Below are 17,217 nucleotides of genomic sequence, written 5' to 3' on the forward strand. Positions count from 1 at the left end.
AGAATAATTTTTGCTTTTATTGCTTGATCTTTAAACTTTTGCTTTACATATTTTTATAATATATAACTTTATAAATATATCTTTGAAAGTATAATTTTTAACTTCTAGATCTCAGGGGTATCTGGGTGGCTCAGTCGGTTAAGCATCTGACTTTGGCTCAGGTCATGGTCTCGCCATCCATGAGTTTGAGCCCTGCATCCGGCTCTGTGCTGGCAGCTCAGAACCTGGAGTCTGCTTTGAATTCTATGTCTACCTCTCTCTTTGCCCCTCCCCTGCTCATGCTCTGACTCTCCCTCAAAAAGAAATAAACATTTAAAAAAGTTTTAACTTCTAGATCTTAATTATGTAGTTTCTTGCCAGTGACTTACTTGCATGTGATAAGCCTATTGTAACACACTGCACAGTAATACAAATTTGGGTAGAAAGTAATGGGTAACTGGCCCTGAAACTTCTGACAAGCTTTAGTCATTTCATTAACTTCACAATTTTACCTTTTACACAATTAAAATTTTTGGACTTCATTTATAGAATTACAGTGAACTTTACATTATATATTTTTCATCACTTCTTTTTTTTTTAAGTTTATTTTTCAGAGAGACAGAGACAGAGCAAGTGGGGGAGAGAGAGAGAGAGAGAGAGAGAGAGAGAGAGAGAGAGAGAGAGAATCCCAAGCAGGCTCTGCACTACCAGTGCAGATGTGGGGCTTGAGCTCACACAACCATGAGATCATGACCTGAGTGGAAACCAAGAGCTGGACTCTTAGCCAACTGAGCCACCTAGATGCCCCTTTTTTGCCACTTCTTTAAAAACATATCTTGGGTAGTGATTTAAATATATCTCTTCCCAAATTCTGCAAGCAGATTTTGAAAATGACTAAAGGTCTGTCATCCTGTTACAAAATACTTGGAAATTAGCATTTTTATATAAGTGAAATTCTCAGAGAGTTAAAGTAACCGTTTAAGCCAGTGGTCAGTAAACCTTTTCTGTAAAAGGCCAGATAGCAGATATTGTAGGCTTTGTGGGCCATGCATTCTCTATCACATCTACTCAGCTCTGCCGTTGTGGAACAGAAGCAACTACAGACAACATGTAAAGGAACATCATAGTAGTATTCCAATAAAACTTTATTCACAAAAACAGTGATGGGCTACATTGGCCCACAAGTATAGTTCCCTGGTCTCTGCTTTAAGCAGCAAATTACTTTGTATTTTAATTTTTTTATGGAAATTATTCTTATACATCAATTAGTGGACTTTGTGTTGTAAAGAGCTGGTTATTCCTAAATTAGATTGCTGGACCTCTTTTTTTTTTTTTTTTTTTTTTTTTTGAGCGAGAGTGAGGGAAGAGAGAATCTTTAAATTTTTTACTTTTGTATTTATTTTTATTTTAGAGAGAGCATGAGCTAAGGTGAGGGGCAGAGGGAGAGAGAGAATCTTAAGCTGGGTCCATGCTGACACAGGACTTGAGCACAGCCCTGGGATCATGACATGAGCTGAAATCAAGAGTTGGATGCTGAACAAACTGAGCTACCCAGGTGCCCCACATTCCTGGACGTTTTAACTCTTGTGTTTACTTTTATAATTTTTTAGACTTCTGAGTGTTTTTATGTTTATACCAGTAGTTTCTTCCCAAGAGTTTGATACTCCTGTCTGAAGTGGTTCAGAAAACCAAATTATTTAACTTGGTAGAATTATCACTGCATCATCTATATAGTGATAGCCATTTTTATTTTATTTTATTTTTTTATTCCTTTTTTTGTTATTTTGAGAGAGAGAAAGAGAGTGCACAAGCTGGGGAGGGGCAGAGAGAAGGAGAGACAGAATCTCAAGCAGGCTCCACACCATCAGTGCAGAACCCAGTGTGGGGCTCGAACTCACAAACCATGAGATTATGACCTGAGCCGAAATCAAGACTTGGACTCTTAACCAACTGACCATTTTTTATTTTAGAATAGCCTAGAGTACCTCCAGTTTTTGCAAAGGGAATGACCAGTTTGTTCATATACAAAGCAAAATATTTACATTCAATTTATTGAACACTAATGTAATACTTTTAGGAGAAGTGTATTAGAAACTCAAATTAATAGCAGTTCATAATTTTAAAAGTTGCAAATCACTAACCTTATTAGAAAGATTACCCTGGGTGTAATTCTAAAGAAGCTTTGCTCTTCTCTGAGAGCAAGGGACCTTCAGAAAGATACACTTAGAGACCACATACACAAATTGGCTGATTGATGATCTTTATTTAGTATATAAACCCCACATTACAACAAATGAATGTGTACCAAGAGAAGTTGAACTCTATTCACCCTAATAGGCAATAGATATGCTTAGAAAATAATCCAAAACCTGAAAATAAGTGATATGGGCAATATGTAGCAAAGAGGCTTAACACCAAGAGCAATGAGTTGTTGTCACTACTTATATCTACATTTTTTGTTTTAATTACTTCCATATATGAACTTTTAAAAATACATTATATAATTATGATCTAATTTCTGTCATTTTGTCTGAGGTCAGAGTAGGACTTCCCATTGCACATGCACTTAGAGTTATATTTATACTTCAGGAAGCAGATTAGATCATATGGTTGCATTGCAGTGTGATGTGCTAGAAATTACACCATTTTAATGTAAAAAATAAGCTAAATGAAATTAAAATAAAACCTGTGTTCATTCTGATAGCTGAGAGAGTTCAAATGCTATTCTATAAAACTAAAGGTTGTTAGTGATACTCTGTTTTACAAGAATAGACTTTTGAATTATGCACATTTATTCTGCAGTTTAGGTATACAAATCAGATCATGTTTATGAACCAAATACTTTTAGCCTCTGAAAGTTGAAAAAGAATACATGTGGTGTTTTCTATTAATTTTAGCCTATTCCCAGAACGTTGGCGTCTGTACTAGAATGCCTGATTATTGCTCATTCAGTTGGAGTGGACAGTCTTTTTGCTGACTGCATGAAGTAAGTGATTTGAAGTAGTGTCAATACTATTAATATAAAGATTTTGTTCTTCTATTCTTGTAATTTTCTGGGAAATTTTGGAATTGGCCTGTTTTCTTGGGTACATTGTAGGGAGCTTAATGCTTAACTAGTTGTAACAATTGAGAAGTATTATTGACTTAGATATTATTCAAGATGCTTGGGATCTATTTTATTTTAGCCTAACCATAGTTATTTATGTCAAAAGCTATGCATCAAACTTAAAGTAGAATTAAAATATTTGTTTACAGAAAAGGGAGGACAATTAAGTCCATCATAGAGTTCACAAAATTAACGGTAAGAGTTAGTCATCATATATTTATGTACAACTTATATCATTGAAAATAAAAGTGTTGGGGCGCCTGGGTGGCGCAGTCGGTTAAGCGTCCGACTTCAGCCAGGTCACGATCTTGCGGTCCGTGAGTTCGAGCCCCGCTTCAGGCTCTGGGCTGATGGCTCAGAGCCTGGAGCCTGTTTCCGATTCTGTGTCTCCCTCTCTCTCTGCCCCTCCCCCGTTCATGCTCTGTCTCTCTCTGTCCCAAAAATAAATGAACGTTGGAAAAAAAAAATTAAAAAAAAAAAAGTTTAAAAAAAAAAAAAAGAAAAGAAAAGTGTTATTTGAATACTATAATCCAAAATATTTTCATTTCTCTAACTTGAGATTCTTTTATTTTTTTTAACAGGTGGATTGTAAAGCATTTTGCAAGGTTTTGGTCTGAGAGAAGTTTTGCAAATGTACCTCCTGAGATTCAGAAAAGTTGTCTTAACATGTTGATTCAGTCTTTAGTAAGTATAAACTGAATACCCTTGTTTGTATTTGTCATCAAAAAGTTTATTCAGTTTTGTGTAGGTACTTTCAACGTTTTAAACATAAATGTAGAATTCTATGGTAAAAGCAAGATGAGAGAACCGATTTCAGATAACCCAGAACCAGTTGAGAACCTGTCCTCAAGATTTTGTTCCCCTCTACCAAATTCATTAGTTAGGGTTCAGAGAAGCAGAACCACTATTTTGGTTCATGAACAAAGGGGGCCTGGTGCCACAGATGGAGGTTATGCATTGGTATCAACAACATGGATTTCTACTCACTAAGGTAGATTTGGTACAGCGCTGAAACTTCTCTGTGGCAACATTCCCCACGAGAACCAGCCATTTACTTGGAGGCCAGTTAATTATATTGGACCACTTCATCATGGAAAAGGCAGTGCTGTGTTCTCATCGGAGTAGACATTTGCTCTAAATACAGATATGCCTTCCTTGCTTCCAGTATTTCTGCTAAAACCACTATCCATGGTCTTACAGAATTGCCTTTTCCATAATCGTGGTGTTTCACACAGCATCACTTATGACTAATGAACTCACTTCACAGCAAATCAAGTCTGGCTCATGATTTCACTGGTGTTACCATGTTTTCTATCATCCTGAAACAACTGGCTTGATAAATACCAGCCATGACCAGGTTACCAGTTACAGAAATGAGGTTCTAGTAGTTATGATATAAACATTAATTCCCTCTTTTTATATGAATATTTGTTTACATAAACCACTGTTTATGTATACTCCTTCCACTGTCTCATATCTCTACCATCTAATATAAGACCTGTTAATAATGGTTAATTTTATATCTCCATATTTAAGTTACAGGATACCAAAGGGGAGTGGGAATCAGTCTGAAGAACAATAAATGTTTCCCAAAGACAAAATAAAGACTTTATATCCTCTTACAGGGAAGGGCTAGCATGTTTGTTGTATACAGGATACTTATACCATGTCAGGCAAAAGCATAACTTTGTTATTGTCTCCATTTGAAATTAAGTATTGTTTAAAGAGATGTGTATGGGTGCCAAGCCCACAGGGGTGGACTGCAGTGATTTTGTAACATTGTCAGCTTGGCTCAGATAAACTGTTTCCCAGAATTTCCCTCTTTGAATGTTTCCACTTGGAGTGGCCACAAGGGACAATTTGGCATGAGATTTGGAGGGTAAAAGTGAAGCAGTAGCCTTTTTTTTTTTTTTTTTTTTTTTTAACACCAGGACTATTGGGGCAGGCACTTTTATCTCATACGTGTTGCTTGTTTACTGGCTCACCTTGTGGACGTGAAACAGCAGCCAGGCCATATCTGTTCCACCATGCCCTGTGTCCTTTTTTGGCTGCTCTCACCTCTTTGCCAGAGATATGTTTACCTCCATGATGAAGAGTACCAGCATCGCCTGAAGGACACCTATTTCATCCAGGTTGTAGGCAGTGAAAGCTGAAATGAGTCCATCCTTGTGGATTACAGCTTGTGTTCTTGGTGTTAGTATGTCCTTGCTGTCCTCTCTTCTCATATCAGCTGCCTTCCCTGTGGTCTTCAAATATATCTTCATTTACAAATACCATTTAACCAGCTCCCACGATTACATAAGGTCAAATCTCTGTAACAAATTCCTTTATATATATACAATTAACTCCTAGTGGTTCTCTTTCTCTGAACCCTAAATGATACGTCAGACTGGGTTACATAGAAGATACATCTAAACCTAACTGGGAAAATAAGTGTAGGCCATCAGCTGGTGAAATACTACCAGCAAAAAATAAATCTCAATCTATATTTATGCTAATGAAGGACTTTGTGGCTTAGTTTCTTAATATTTTGCATTCGTTTCTTTGGTCAGTGAATAGCTACTCCCTGTTCATGAAGGCAAACCATGTCCCAGCTATACTTCAGCTTCACAGAAGTAGAAACATCATTTACTACTATTGCTGCTGTTGTTGTTGTTGTTGTTGTTGTTGTTATTATTATTATTATTATTATTATTATCATTATTTAGTGGGTGTCTTTAGACCTTTATAGTTCAAAAAATACTTGGCATTTTTAAAATTTTATGTAAGACAGGTACTCTAACCTCTATTTCACATATGAGAAAAGAGAATCAGAAGTGCTTTATTCAGATTCAAAATGTCAGTAAATGACAAAGCCATATCTTTTGTTGTTGTTGTTAATTTATTTATTTTGAGAGAGAGAGAGAGAGTGAGTACAAGCAGAGGAGGAGCAGAGAGAGAGGAAGGCAGAGAATCTTAAGCAGGCTTCGTGCTGTCAGCGCAGAGATCACGAACTGTGAGTGAGATCATGACCTGAGCTGAAATCAAGAGTCAGACGCTTAACTGACTGAACCACCCAGGCACCCCCAAAGCCAGATCTTAAAACCAATTGCTGCCATTCTAAAGATAATCTGATAGGTGCTCACTGTGGGCAAATTTTTCTTTAAAGAAATGTGGACCTTGACTTTATCATCTCACAAATTGGTGGAAGAATGGGCATTTAAATAACTAAGTATAATACAAGTTAAACTATGATGAGTACTAATATTAAGTTCCTTGTCAGTCTAATTTACCCTGGTAGCCTCAGCCTTAGAGCAGTGCCTGGCTCATATTAGCAACTCAGTATATATTTTCAAATAGGTAAATAAATGAAAGAATAAGTATAAGTTAAAATTCAGGTGTGTACATGGGATCACAGAGGTTAAAACAATTGATTCTGATTAGAAGGATGAGAGAAGTAATTTGAGATGAACCTGAAGCTAGAGGAAAAGTTCAGAATAAAACAAGTACATTAGGATATTCCTGACAGACTGTTAAATTGTGACCAGAGACCTGGAGACAGACAGTTCCAATATTCTGCTATAACTGGAATGAGAAGAGATAAGTCTGGGGAGAGGCTAAGGCCAGATTGGGAGGGATCTTAACTGAATGTCTTGTTAAGAAGTTTGATTTTGGGGGGCACTGGGTGGCTTAATTGGTTAGTTAAGCATCCAACTTCGGCTCAGGTCATGATCTCACAGTTCCTCAGTTCAAGCCCTGCATGGGGCTCTCTTCTGTCAGTGCAGAGCCCATTTCAGATCCTCTGTCCCCCTCTCCTTCTACCCCTCCCCCGCTCACGTGAACGCTCTCTCTCAGAAATAAACATTAAAAAAAAGGTTTGATTTTTTAGTAAGTGGTAAGTATGTGAGTTTAATTGAAGAATAAGCCCTTCATATGATGCCTCTCCCTCTGTTAACAATATTTTGATTTTATAACTCTAATCAGGTCTTTGTAAGCTTTGTGAATATTTGTTTTTTACTTTTAAGACAGATGAAAAGATGACATCAGAGCAGCTGAACATGCAGTTTAATTGAAATTTTGAAATTATGTCTTTCTTTTTTTAGGTTTTTGTTTTTATTTATTTTGAGAGAGGGAGTACAAGTGGGAAAAGGGAAGAGAGAGAGAGGGAGAGACAGAATCACAGGAAGGCTCTGCACCACCAGCACCGAGCCCAATGCAGAGCTCGAACCCACAAACTGTGAGATCATGACCTGAGCCAAAATTGGAGCCACCCAGGTGCCCCTGAAATTATATCTTTCTTTGTGAATAGTCAGGCTTTCAGAAACAGTAACTTAATATATTTTTCATATTTTATTATATAAATAAAGTATATTTCGCTTTTGATTAAAAAATTCGGATATTTTTTAATGGTGCTGGGAAAACTGGACAACTACATGCAAAAGAATGAAACTGGACCACTTGCTAACACTATACACAAAAATAAACTCAAAATGGATTAAAGACCTAAATGTGGAACCTTAAAAATGTTAACCATTTTTAACCATAAAAATTACCATTTCCTAAATGGTAACCATAAAAATCCTAGAAGAAAACATAGGCAAATAATATCCCTGACATGGCCATAGCAACATTTTTCTAGATATGTCTCCTCAGGCAAGGAAAACAAAAGCAAAAATAAATTGGGATTAAATCAAAATAAAAGGGGTTTGCACAGTGAGGGAAAGCATCAAGAAAACAAAAAGGCAGCCTACTGAATGGAAGAAGGTATTTGCAAATGATACATCCAGTAAGGGGTTAATATCCAAAACACATGAAGAATTTATACAGTTTAATACTAAAAAAAAAAATCCAATTAAAAATGGGGAGAAGACCTGAATAGACATTTTTTCCAAAGCGTATACACAGATGGCCAACAATACATGAAAAGATGCTCAATATCACTAATTACGAGGGAAGCGCAAATCAAAACCACAATGAGAGACCATCTCAGACCAGTCAGAATAGTTATCAAAAAGACAAGAAATAACAAGTGTTGGAGAGGATATTCAGAAAAAGGAACCCTCATGCACTGTTGGTGGGAATGCAAACTGGTGCAGCCACTGTGGAAAACAGTATGGAGGTTCCTCAAAAGATTAAAAATAGAATTACCATATGGTCCAGTAATCCCACCACTGGGTATTTACCTAAAGAAGATGAGAACACTAATTCAAAAAGATACATGCACCTCTGTGTTTATTGCTACATTATTTATTAGAGCCAAGATATGGAAGCAACCTAAGTGTCTACTGATAGACAAATGGATGAGGAAGATGTACACACACAGAGAGGAGTATTATACAGCCATAAAAAGGATGAAATATTACCATTTGTGACAATATGAATGGACCTGGAGGATATTATGCTAAGTGAAATAAGTCATACTGCAAAAAACAAATACCATATGAATTCACTTATAGGTGAAATCTGAACAAACAAATGCATAAACAAAAAGCAGAATCAAACCTATAAATACAAAGAACAAACTGGGGGGTTGCTAGAAGAAAGGGGTGGGAGGATGGGAACAATGGGTGAAAGGAAGTGGTGGGTACAAACTTCCAGTTATGGAAAGAATAAGTCACAAGAATAAAAGGCCCAGCATAGGGAGTGTAGTCAATGGTATCGTAATAGCACTGTATGTTGACAGATGGTAGCTACACTTGCAGTAAGCACAACATATGTTGTACACCTGAAACTAGTGTAACATTATGTGTCAACTAAAAAATTTTTTAAGAAAATTTTTTAATTGTTTCAAATTAAAATTTGAAATATGTTATCCAAAAAGTGAAAGAGCAGCAGTCTTCTTATTTTTCTTTAGTTCTAATTCAGCTCAACTGCATGTGCCATGGTGGGCACTTAACTGCATCAGTGACATGCCCAACACTGTCATATACGAAGGGAGATAAGAAAGTGCTACACTGAACTATATTTGGAGGATTTTCTTGGTCTTTTATTAATGTGAGGGGATTTGAGGTTTTTTTCCCTTTCTGGGTCTATGCAGCAGTTCAGTAAAATGTGGCTGCTCCCTCCTACCACGTACAACCATTGCTTTTGGTTAGAAGAGAAAGCAGGGTGAAGGCATGAGTACAAGAGAGAAAGGTGTTAGAAAAGTTATAATTTTATAATGTAATTACTTGAACTGTTTCAAAACATTAAATTTTTCTGTGCCAAAATGTTTAAGCCCTTATAAAAGCAAATTATGGGGGCGCCTGGGTGGCGCAGTCGGTTAAGCGTCCGACTTCAGCCAGGTCACGATCTCGCGGTCCGTGAGTTCGAGCCCCGCGTCAGGCTCTGGGCTGATGGCTCGGAGCCTGGAGCCTGTTTCCGATTCTGTGTCTCCCTCTCTCTCTGCCCCTCCCCCGTTCATGCTCTGTCTCTCTCTGTCTCAAAAATAAATAAACATTAAAAAAAAAAATTTAAAAAAAAAAAAAAAAAGCAAATTATGAAGAGTTTTTAAATGGAGGGAAGTTAAAACAAAAGTAGGGATGGTCAGTAGGGTAAAACAAAGTTGTATATATTATGCTATTTAGTCCTAAGGTCAAAGGATAGCTTAAGACCTATTTGATCAACACAATATCATAAGGATTAAGAAATAATATGACTCACAGGATTTATTCAATATATGGTATTATCCAGGAAGCTGGCTGGAAGAATTTTCAGTTGGATCTATACTTCATATCCTGGTATGCAAGGGATACATTCCAAATAGATCAAAGGTTTGAATGTGGGGGGAAAAAGCCGTTAAAATATTACAGTACACCCTGGGAGAATTATAACCTTGACAGGAGAGTAGAGATATAAAATTCAGAAGGCTTAAAAAATTGATTACATAAAAACACAAAATTTTATGTAGTAAAAACAACCAAGCAAAGTCAAAAGACAAATGACAGTTTATATCATACTTTTGGCTCTAGTTTTCCTAATATAGAGGATTCTCACAAGTTGATTTAAAAATATAGGACAAAATTAGATGGTTCACAAAGACAATACAGATACTTCTTAATTTGATGAATAAATCCTCAACTTCATTTAAGAGAAATGGACATGAAAATGACAGTATCAAACCATTTTCTATCTTTTAGAATGAAACGAAAAAGGGAATGTGTACTAGGTTAGTAAGGATGTAGGGAAGAAGTACTTTTATTCATTCTTGGGAAGGGTATAAATTAGCACATCTGTTGCTGTGTTTTTCAAACTTTTTTAACTGTAACCGAGAGTGAGAATTTTCTTTTACATTGTAACCCAGTACACTCACACATAGAAAACTAAAACAAGTTTCACAAAAGAATGCTTACCATTATTACATGATGTACTAATATTTCCTGTTTTTCTCTTTTCTCTGTTTTTTTGTTTTGTTTTCTAATGCTGATTGTAAGCCACTAAAAATATTTCTGTTGGTTGCTAGGAGAGAAATCCACAGTTTGGAAAACAGTCCTTCATTGAATATATACTGGTGATGTTTAGGATACTTCTGGTGCCCCACCTCATATCCTCTTGGCCAATGTGTGTACGCCAACCATTGCTGCAGCATACAGCTTCATAGGCATGCAGTCTGACAGCATTTTCCGTCAGCCACATCACACTTATTTCTCATTTCTTGTCTTAAGGCTTCACTGTCACTCCACACAGGGTACCTATGACTCAGCAATTCTGATACCTGTGCAAACCTGGAAGTAGAAGGAAGTTAACACCTCAGGGGACAAGCCTTGACTAAGGGGAGATTAGAGCCAGTGGTTATGTTTCCCTGTTTTGTCCCTTGGGCAGAATAATTCAAGGTGCATTCTTTGTGGCTCTTCAGAGGGTCCCCAGCAAGACTGAGCCCCACTTGCCTGTAATAGTGAATACTATATCAGTGCTTCTCAAACTTTAATATATATACAAAACATTTCAGGATCTTGGTTAAATGCAGATTCTAATTCAGTAAGTCAGAGGTGGAGCTTGAGAGTCTATGTTTCTAACAAGCTCCAATGGATGCTGATGCTGTGGGTCACACTGAGTAGCAAGAAGCTAGAAAACATATCCTTCCATTGGCTTTTCTGCCTTCCCTGTTTTGCTCTCATTATGCCTCAGATTCTCTTGGGATCACATCCCAAAATAAACTGTCTGCATACAAGCCTATTTCTCAGGCTCAGGATTTAGGCAGAACCCAGGTTAAGACAAGTAGTATTGACCCAGCAATTCTGTTTCTGGGAGTTTATCCTATAGATATGTTCTCACACACACACACACACACACACACACACGTATGAAATATTATTTACAAGATCTTTCATTACAACATTGTAACAGCAAAAATTTGGAAACAATGTAAACATAAGTAGAGGATTAAATGACTTACCCATATTGTGGGCTATTATATAGCTATTAAAACAATAACAAGGCTCTTTATATTCTGATAAAAATATTTAAGATGTATGCTAAGTGTAAAGGACAAGATACTGAGAATTATTCACATTAATGCTTCCATTTGAGTAAAATAAAGGTTATTGCATATATTTTTTGTTTGTGTATGTATAAAATAACTCTAGAAAGATATACAAAATTATATTTTTTTAAGTGTATTTACTTAGTGCAGGAGGGGCAGAGAGAGGGAGGGAGGGAGAGAGAATCCCAAGCTGGCTCTGCACTGTCAGTGCACAGCCTGATGTGGGGCTCAAACTCATGAAGCATGAGATCATGACCTGAGCTGAAACCAAGAGTCAGATGCTTAACCGACTTAGCCACCTAGGGGACCCCAGAAAATAAATAATACTGGTTTGGAAGAGAGAAAATGAGTAGCTTGGGGACAGGAAAGGGAAGGAGACTTTTCTTAGTACTGCCATTTATATGTTGTTGAAATTTGAAGAATATGTTAACTATTGGATTACAATTTTATGTGTTTTGTCTAGAAATGCATTATTATGTTTTCTTCCTTCTTTGAGCTTCAACCTTCTTTGAACTCTAACATTTAATGTTATATATTCAGATCAGTATGGAATAAGATTACATACCACCTATGTTATCATTTAGTCCATATTTTAGTAGGTTCCAATCTAAATTATAACTATACTTTATATCTGTATTTTTAAGAAAATTATTGTCATATCACATAACATGTGTAATAAGCACTTTGTAGATATCTACCAAGTTTATTTGAATATCCTACATTTGTCTTCACCACCAGAACAATCATTAGAGTAGAACAAATCGGGCTTAGTGCCTAAAAGCACAGTTACTCAGGATGTCGTCAGAGGGGGAAAGGGTGATGGTACCCACCCAAAAGAATTATAGCATTACATGATTTTTTTTACTCTAATAAAGCAAGGGAACATATAATACATTTTTTTAAAATTCTTGGTTAAGCGGCGGGGGGGGGGGGGCGGCATGCATGGGTGGCTCAGTCAGTTAAGCACCTGACTCTTGATTTCAGTTCCTGAGACTGAGCCCCCTCATTGGGGGCTGTTGGGATTCTGTCTTTCCTTTTTTCTCTCTTCCCCTCCCCACTCACACTTGTGCAAACATGCTCTCTCCACCTCTCAAAATAAACATTCAAAATAGAAAATGTTAAAAATTTTGTTCAAGGATTAAACAATTTAGGAATTCACATATGGATTCTCACTCTCTGATGATGCTAAGAGATGAACAAATATTTCAGGGTCTACTCTGACCCAATTCTGTACTAGGCCCTGGGATGCAATGGTGTGCCAAAATAGACATGGTTTCACGCTCAGTAAACATACAGCCCAGTGAGAAAGATGGATATTAATCCAGTAGTTATGTTTATGATAGAATAATTAGAAATGAATTAAGTACTCTAAAAAAAGGGACAGGTTCTCTGGTGGCATGTATAAAAGAAATCTAATATAGGGATAGAGATCAGGGTCAGATAGAGTTTGAGTTGAGATCTGAAACATAGAGAGGGTGTGGAAAGTTTACATCATGCAGCCTATGTTAAGGATGTCAGTCTATCACTTCCAGATTTATCAGTTGTCTATTGCTCTATAACAAACTACCCTAAAACAAAGGGGCTTAAAACTACAATTTATTATTTCTCATAATTTTGTGGGTTGACTGGGTAATTTTTCTGATTGTTTCCTGAGTTCCATCCTGCAGCTGCTTTCACCTGGTGGCTCAGTTGGAGCTTGGGTTCCCACTCCATGTGGTCTTCCTCACCCAGCTTCTTCATGGCCTTGTGATCCCAGAATTGCAAGTTGCAGGGCTTTTTGAGACCTTGGCTCTGGAACTTGCACAGTACCGATATTTGTGCAAGCAAGTGAAAAGTGCCTAGGTTCAAGGGGTGAGTAAATAAATTCTACCTCTTGATGGATGGAGCTAGAAAGAACTGGTGGCCATGTTTTTCAGTCTACTACAATCCATCAGGTAACTCTTTACACATCAAACAGTTATTTACTAAGCATTGTTTTAAGAACTAGAAGCCAAATATGATAATTTATATGTTGCCATTTTTTCTTGTTCATTGGAGCACATGGTATTTGTGAATTATCATTCCACTTTCCATAGAGATCAGTATTGTGAATATTTTTTTCCTGTGGAATAAAAATGAATCATCATTAAGTGAATAAAATATAAAGAGTTTTACCTAATTAGAGTGGAGGAAGAAAATCACTGGAGAATATAAGCAATTTTTAGACTTTCTAGATTTGTAATAAAGAGCATGTATTTTATAGTCAGGAAAGAATTAAGGTTATGTCAGTGTAGCTATACAGTTATGAATGATATCTATAAGCACAAAAACTAATTCAGTAGGGAAAATCTCAGAGAGGTCAAGTTTTTCTTTGTAGTTCTATTATAGCTCTTCTCTCAGGTTTCTTTTAGCTATCTTTTAGAGATGATTTGTTCCCAGTTCAAAATTTGCCTTTTTGGATAATTCAGAATGAGGAAATAAAAAAATATTATATATCATGACAAAGATATTAGCAACCTGGAATTTTGTTTTTTTGCAGCAAACATCATAAGAAAACAAAAGTATTTGATTTGTTTAAAAAGTTATTTTATAAATAGTAACTTTTTTCCCAATATTTTTTAAATTATAAGAATGATAAGAATGCTGCTTTTCTTCTGATGGAAAGTGACAGGCTAATCATCAGTTTACCCAGAGTGAAGTGGACAGAAGTAGCCCTGACTATGGCATCTCAGCTGCAAGAAGAATGTATTGCATTTATTATAGAAAACTTCTCCAAGATCATTCACAGTGAAAATTTTTCTCTTCTCTTACAGGTACTATGTCTAAAAGTATTTCCTATATTTAGCCCATCTTTGTGTTCTGATTATAGTTATGTAAGAGTTTTTAAATGCAGGTTGCCTTTGATTAAATTAGTGTGACTTAAATAAATTCCATAACAGATGGCATGCTTGCATAGGATTTACAGCAGTGGTGGACAGGATTTTTGGCTTACAAGATAGTGAGGCAGTAAGGGGACAGGTTTGAATGCACTGGTAAGACGTAATGTAACTCTGGCCAGCAATAGCCCTCAATCAGCATAAGCCATATTTTAGAAACCAGTCATTAATGTATTGTTTTGTCAGTAATACCATTACAGTCCATGCAAAATTCTGTCTTATTGGGGACCCACTTGCTCTAAATTTAGTTATTGAATAAAGAACTTTGATTATTTATTTCTAATTCTGTTTTTAGGACTATTTTGGTTCCTAGGAACTGTGTGTGTGTGTGTGTGTGTGTGTGTGTGTGTGTCTTTTTTTTAAAGGAAAGATTTTTATAATGCTTATTATTATAATTACATAATTGTAATATATATTATAAAATATAATTATTATATTATTATCAGAGGAAATAAGATTTCTGGCTGATTTCCAATGGTCAGTTATGATGAATGTTTTGTTGTTAAGCCAGACTTTCACATTTCTTACACATTTTACATGTATTCCTATTAAATATAATTTCTGTGTTTTGTAGTCACAAGCAATGAGCAGCACAGCTGATCTGTTGGACAAAATTTTAAAAGCAATTGAAGAAAACATTACCATTGAGAATAGCTGCTCTCTTCTTATGGCTCTGGACACGTTACTGAACTCTGACAGTACAAAGGAAATGGTATTGAAAGTGATGGAATTCATTTAAATGATATATTTGAATTGCTTTAAGTTTTTAAAATATATGCACATGTTAAATGTTGTAGCATTCATTAAAACTTGGTGATGGGTGGTTGGTTATAGTCCCTAATTTTGTGTCTGTTGGAATTTTTCCTAAATAAAAATTTAATTTCATTTACCTCCAAGAAGATTTACTATAAAAGTTCAGAATTTGGCAGTTTGACTTGCTAATTCTAAACATAGTTTGGTGCTTAACAATATTAATTGGTATGGCGTAACTCTGGTATTTCTCCCATGTTACTATATTAGATTTCTTAAATGTAAAACTTACTGAAAATTTTAAGTAACTTTTTAGAATTTTTAATAATCAGTGTCTTTTATTTTCAGAATATGTCAATTCCTTTTTGCCTTCAGGAAAAAAAAAACATTTAAAATTGGATTGACTAGGAAAAAGCAAAATGAAAATATTTGTTTTTAAATGCAATTAATCAATGATAATAGTAAGCTTATTGCAAATTATTAACCTTTTGTTTTTGTTCAACAAGAATGATAAAAAAAATATTTATCATATTTATTACTATTGGATAGAGTATTTGACCTTGTAATGTCATAGTTGATTTGAAAAGGCTGTAGAAGGTATTCATGTAAAGGCCATTGGTGTTTTAAAATAATGTTTGTTTGAAAGGATAAGGTTTAGCTTCATGTTCAGTATAAAATTCTGTTTTTGAAGAGTAAGCCTTCATAAATAACATGAACCCGACGATTTTAAAAATCTAAGTGATGACATCATTGATCTAGCTTAGGAGTAAGTAGATTCGGAAAGGAATAATGACTGGTTGCTATGACAATGTGGCTCTCACCAGCTGCTGATTTGTTGCTTGAACACAGGGTTTTACGTGCAAGATCCAGGCTCTGCGTGATAAGCTGTGGATCTTCCTGGTTCAGTCTTTCTATGCTGTTCGTCATACAGAAAGCTGGAAGCTGATGAGCACAGATGATCAACAGAAAATCCAAGCAGGTATGGTAGCCTTGAGATTTCTTATTCTTATATTATGATCTTTGTAACAAGAGATATCTTGAGGGGATTCTAGTAAGTAGTAGGATTAACATTGTTTGCTTCTGTTCAGTAATAGCTTGCTAATTGAAACTAGTGATAGTATGTTTAGGCAGTTTTAACAAATCATGCTTTGCTGTTCTTAGAAGATGACTCATTTCCTTTATATGTGTATGTATATATATGTATGTATATATGTCAGTTTTTAATCCTATTCTGTATTCTGTATTAGCAGCAGTGTTCCAGCCAAATTTGCTCAAAAGCATTCTTATAAAGAGATTAGAAGTATAGGAAAATGTAATTCACATAGAACATATTACCAGACATACTTTCTCTTCCTTTTTAAATATATTTTGCCATAAAGCTTTTCCGTCTTTTGCGTAAGGTATCATTTCTTGTGGTTTTGTGTAAATTAGATGGCTTTATTTCACAATTGATTGGTTCAGTGATACGGTGTGTGCTATTGCGGAGTGTCCCTCAGGAGCCGCACAGTAGTCTCTGACATTTAATAGGTACCATTTGAAACGTTAGCATTAAACAAAAGATGTATATTGCTCAGAATATGTTTGTTTCAAAAATACTAAGAAACAATTTTGAGGGTGTGGAACTAAAAATGGCTTCATGACTATTTTTGGGTTAAAGCAGGTGCCTTAGAAAAAATATTTGCAGATTCAGCAAGTATACTTTCAAAAACATTTTAAGAAACTGTATTTTAGGAAGTGAACATTTTTGTACTATAAAACATGAAAGCCATATGTGATATATTCTTGATAGTGCATAGATATGTTAAATTCTTTAATGGAATAGTCAGAATATGATTTGCTCTGTCTTGCATTATGAGCATAACATGATAGTGTAGCTAGATGTGATCTCAAGAGCACTTTTCAAAGAAATTCCAACAAAATCATGAAACAACGAAAATCTCAAGGTCTTCAGGAATTTGAAATTTTTTCCTTGTGACTATTTGTGTAGTGATTTTTAGATAACAGTTTATTTTTACTACAAAATGTAT

At 35.6% G+C, this 17,217-nt stretch overlaps 1 protein-coding gene across 3 annotated transcripts in view; it reads left to right on the plus strand.

Annotated features, from left to right (window-relative positions):
• Positions 1 to 17,217, plus strand: part of BTBD8 (BTB domain containing 8) — a 118,418-nt gene that overhangs the window by 75,913 nt on the left and 25,288 nt on the right. For all 3 annotated transcript variants that reach the window (XM_086717538.1, XM_086717536.1, XM_086717537.1), the window contains exons 8-12: positions 2,877 to 2,965; positions 3,667 to 3,769; positions 14,135 to 14,317; positions 15,015 to 15,152; positions 16,040 to 16,169. In XM_086717538.1, coding sequence (XP_086573664.1) covers positions 2,877 to 2,965; positions 3,667 to 3,769; positions 14,135 to 14,317; positions 15,015 to 15,152; positions 16,040 to 16,169 — 643 coding nt within the window. The remainder of the gene's footprint in view (positions 1 to 2,876; positions 2,966 to 3,666; positions 3,770 to 14,134; positions 14,318 to 15,014; positions 15,153 to 16,039; positions 16,170 to 17,217) is intronic.

The sequence above is a fragment of the Puma concolor genome, chromosome C1 (assembly GCF_028749965.1).
Source record: "Puma concolor isolate L17-30 chromosome C1, mPumCon1.1.hap2, whole genome shotgun sequence".
Lineage (NCBI taxonomy): Eukaryota > Metazoa > Chordata > Mammalia > Carnivora > Felidae > Puma > Puma concolor.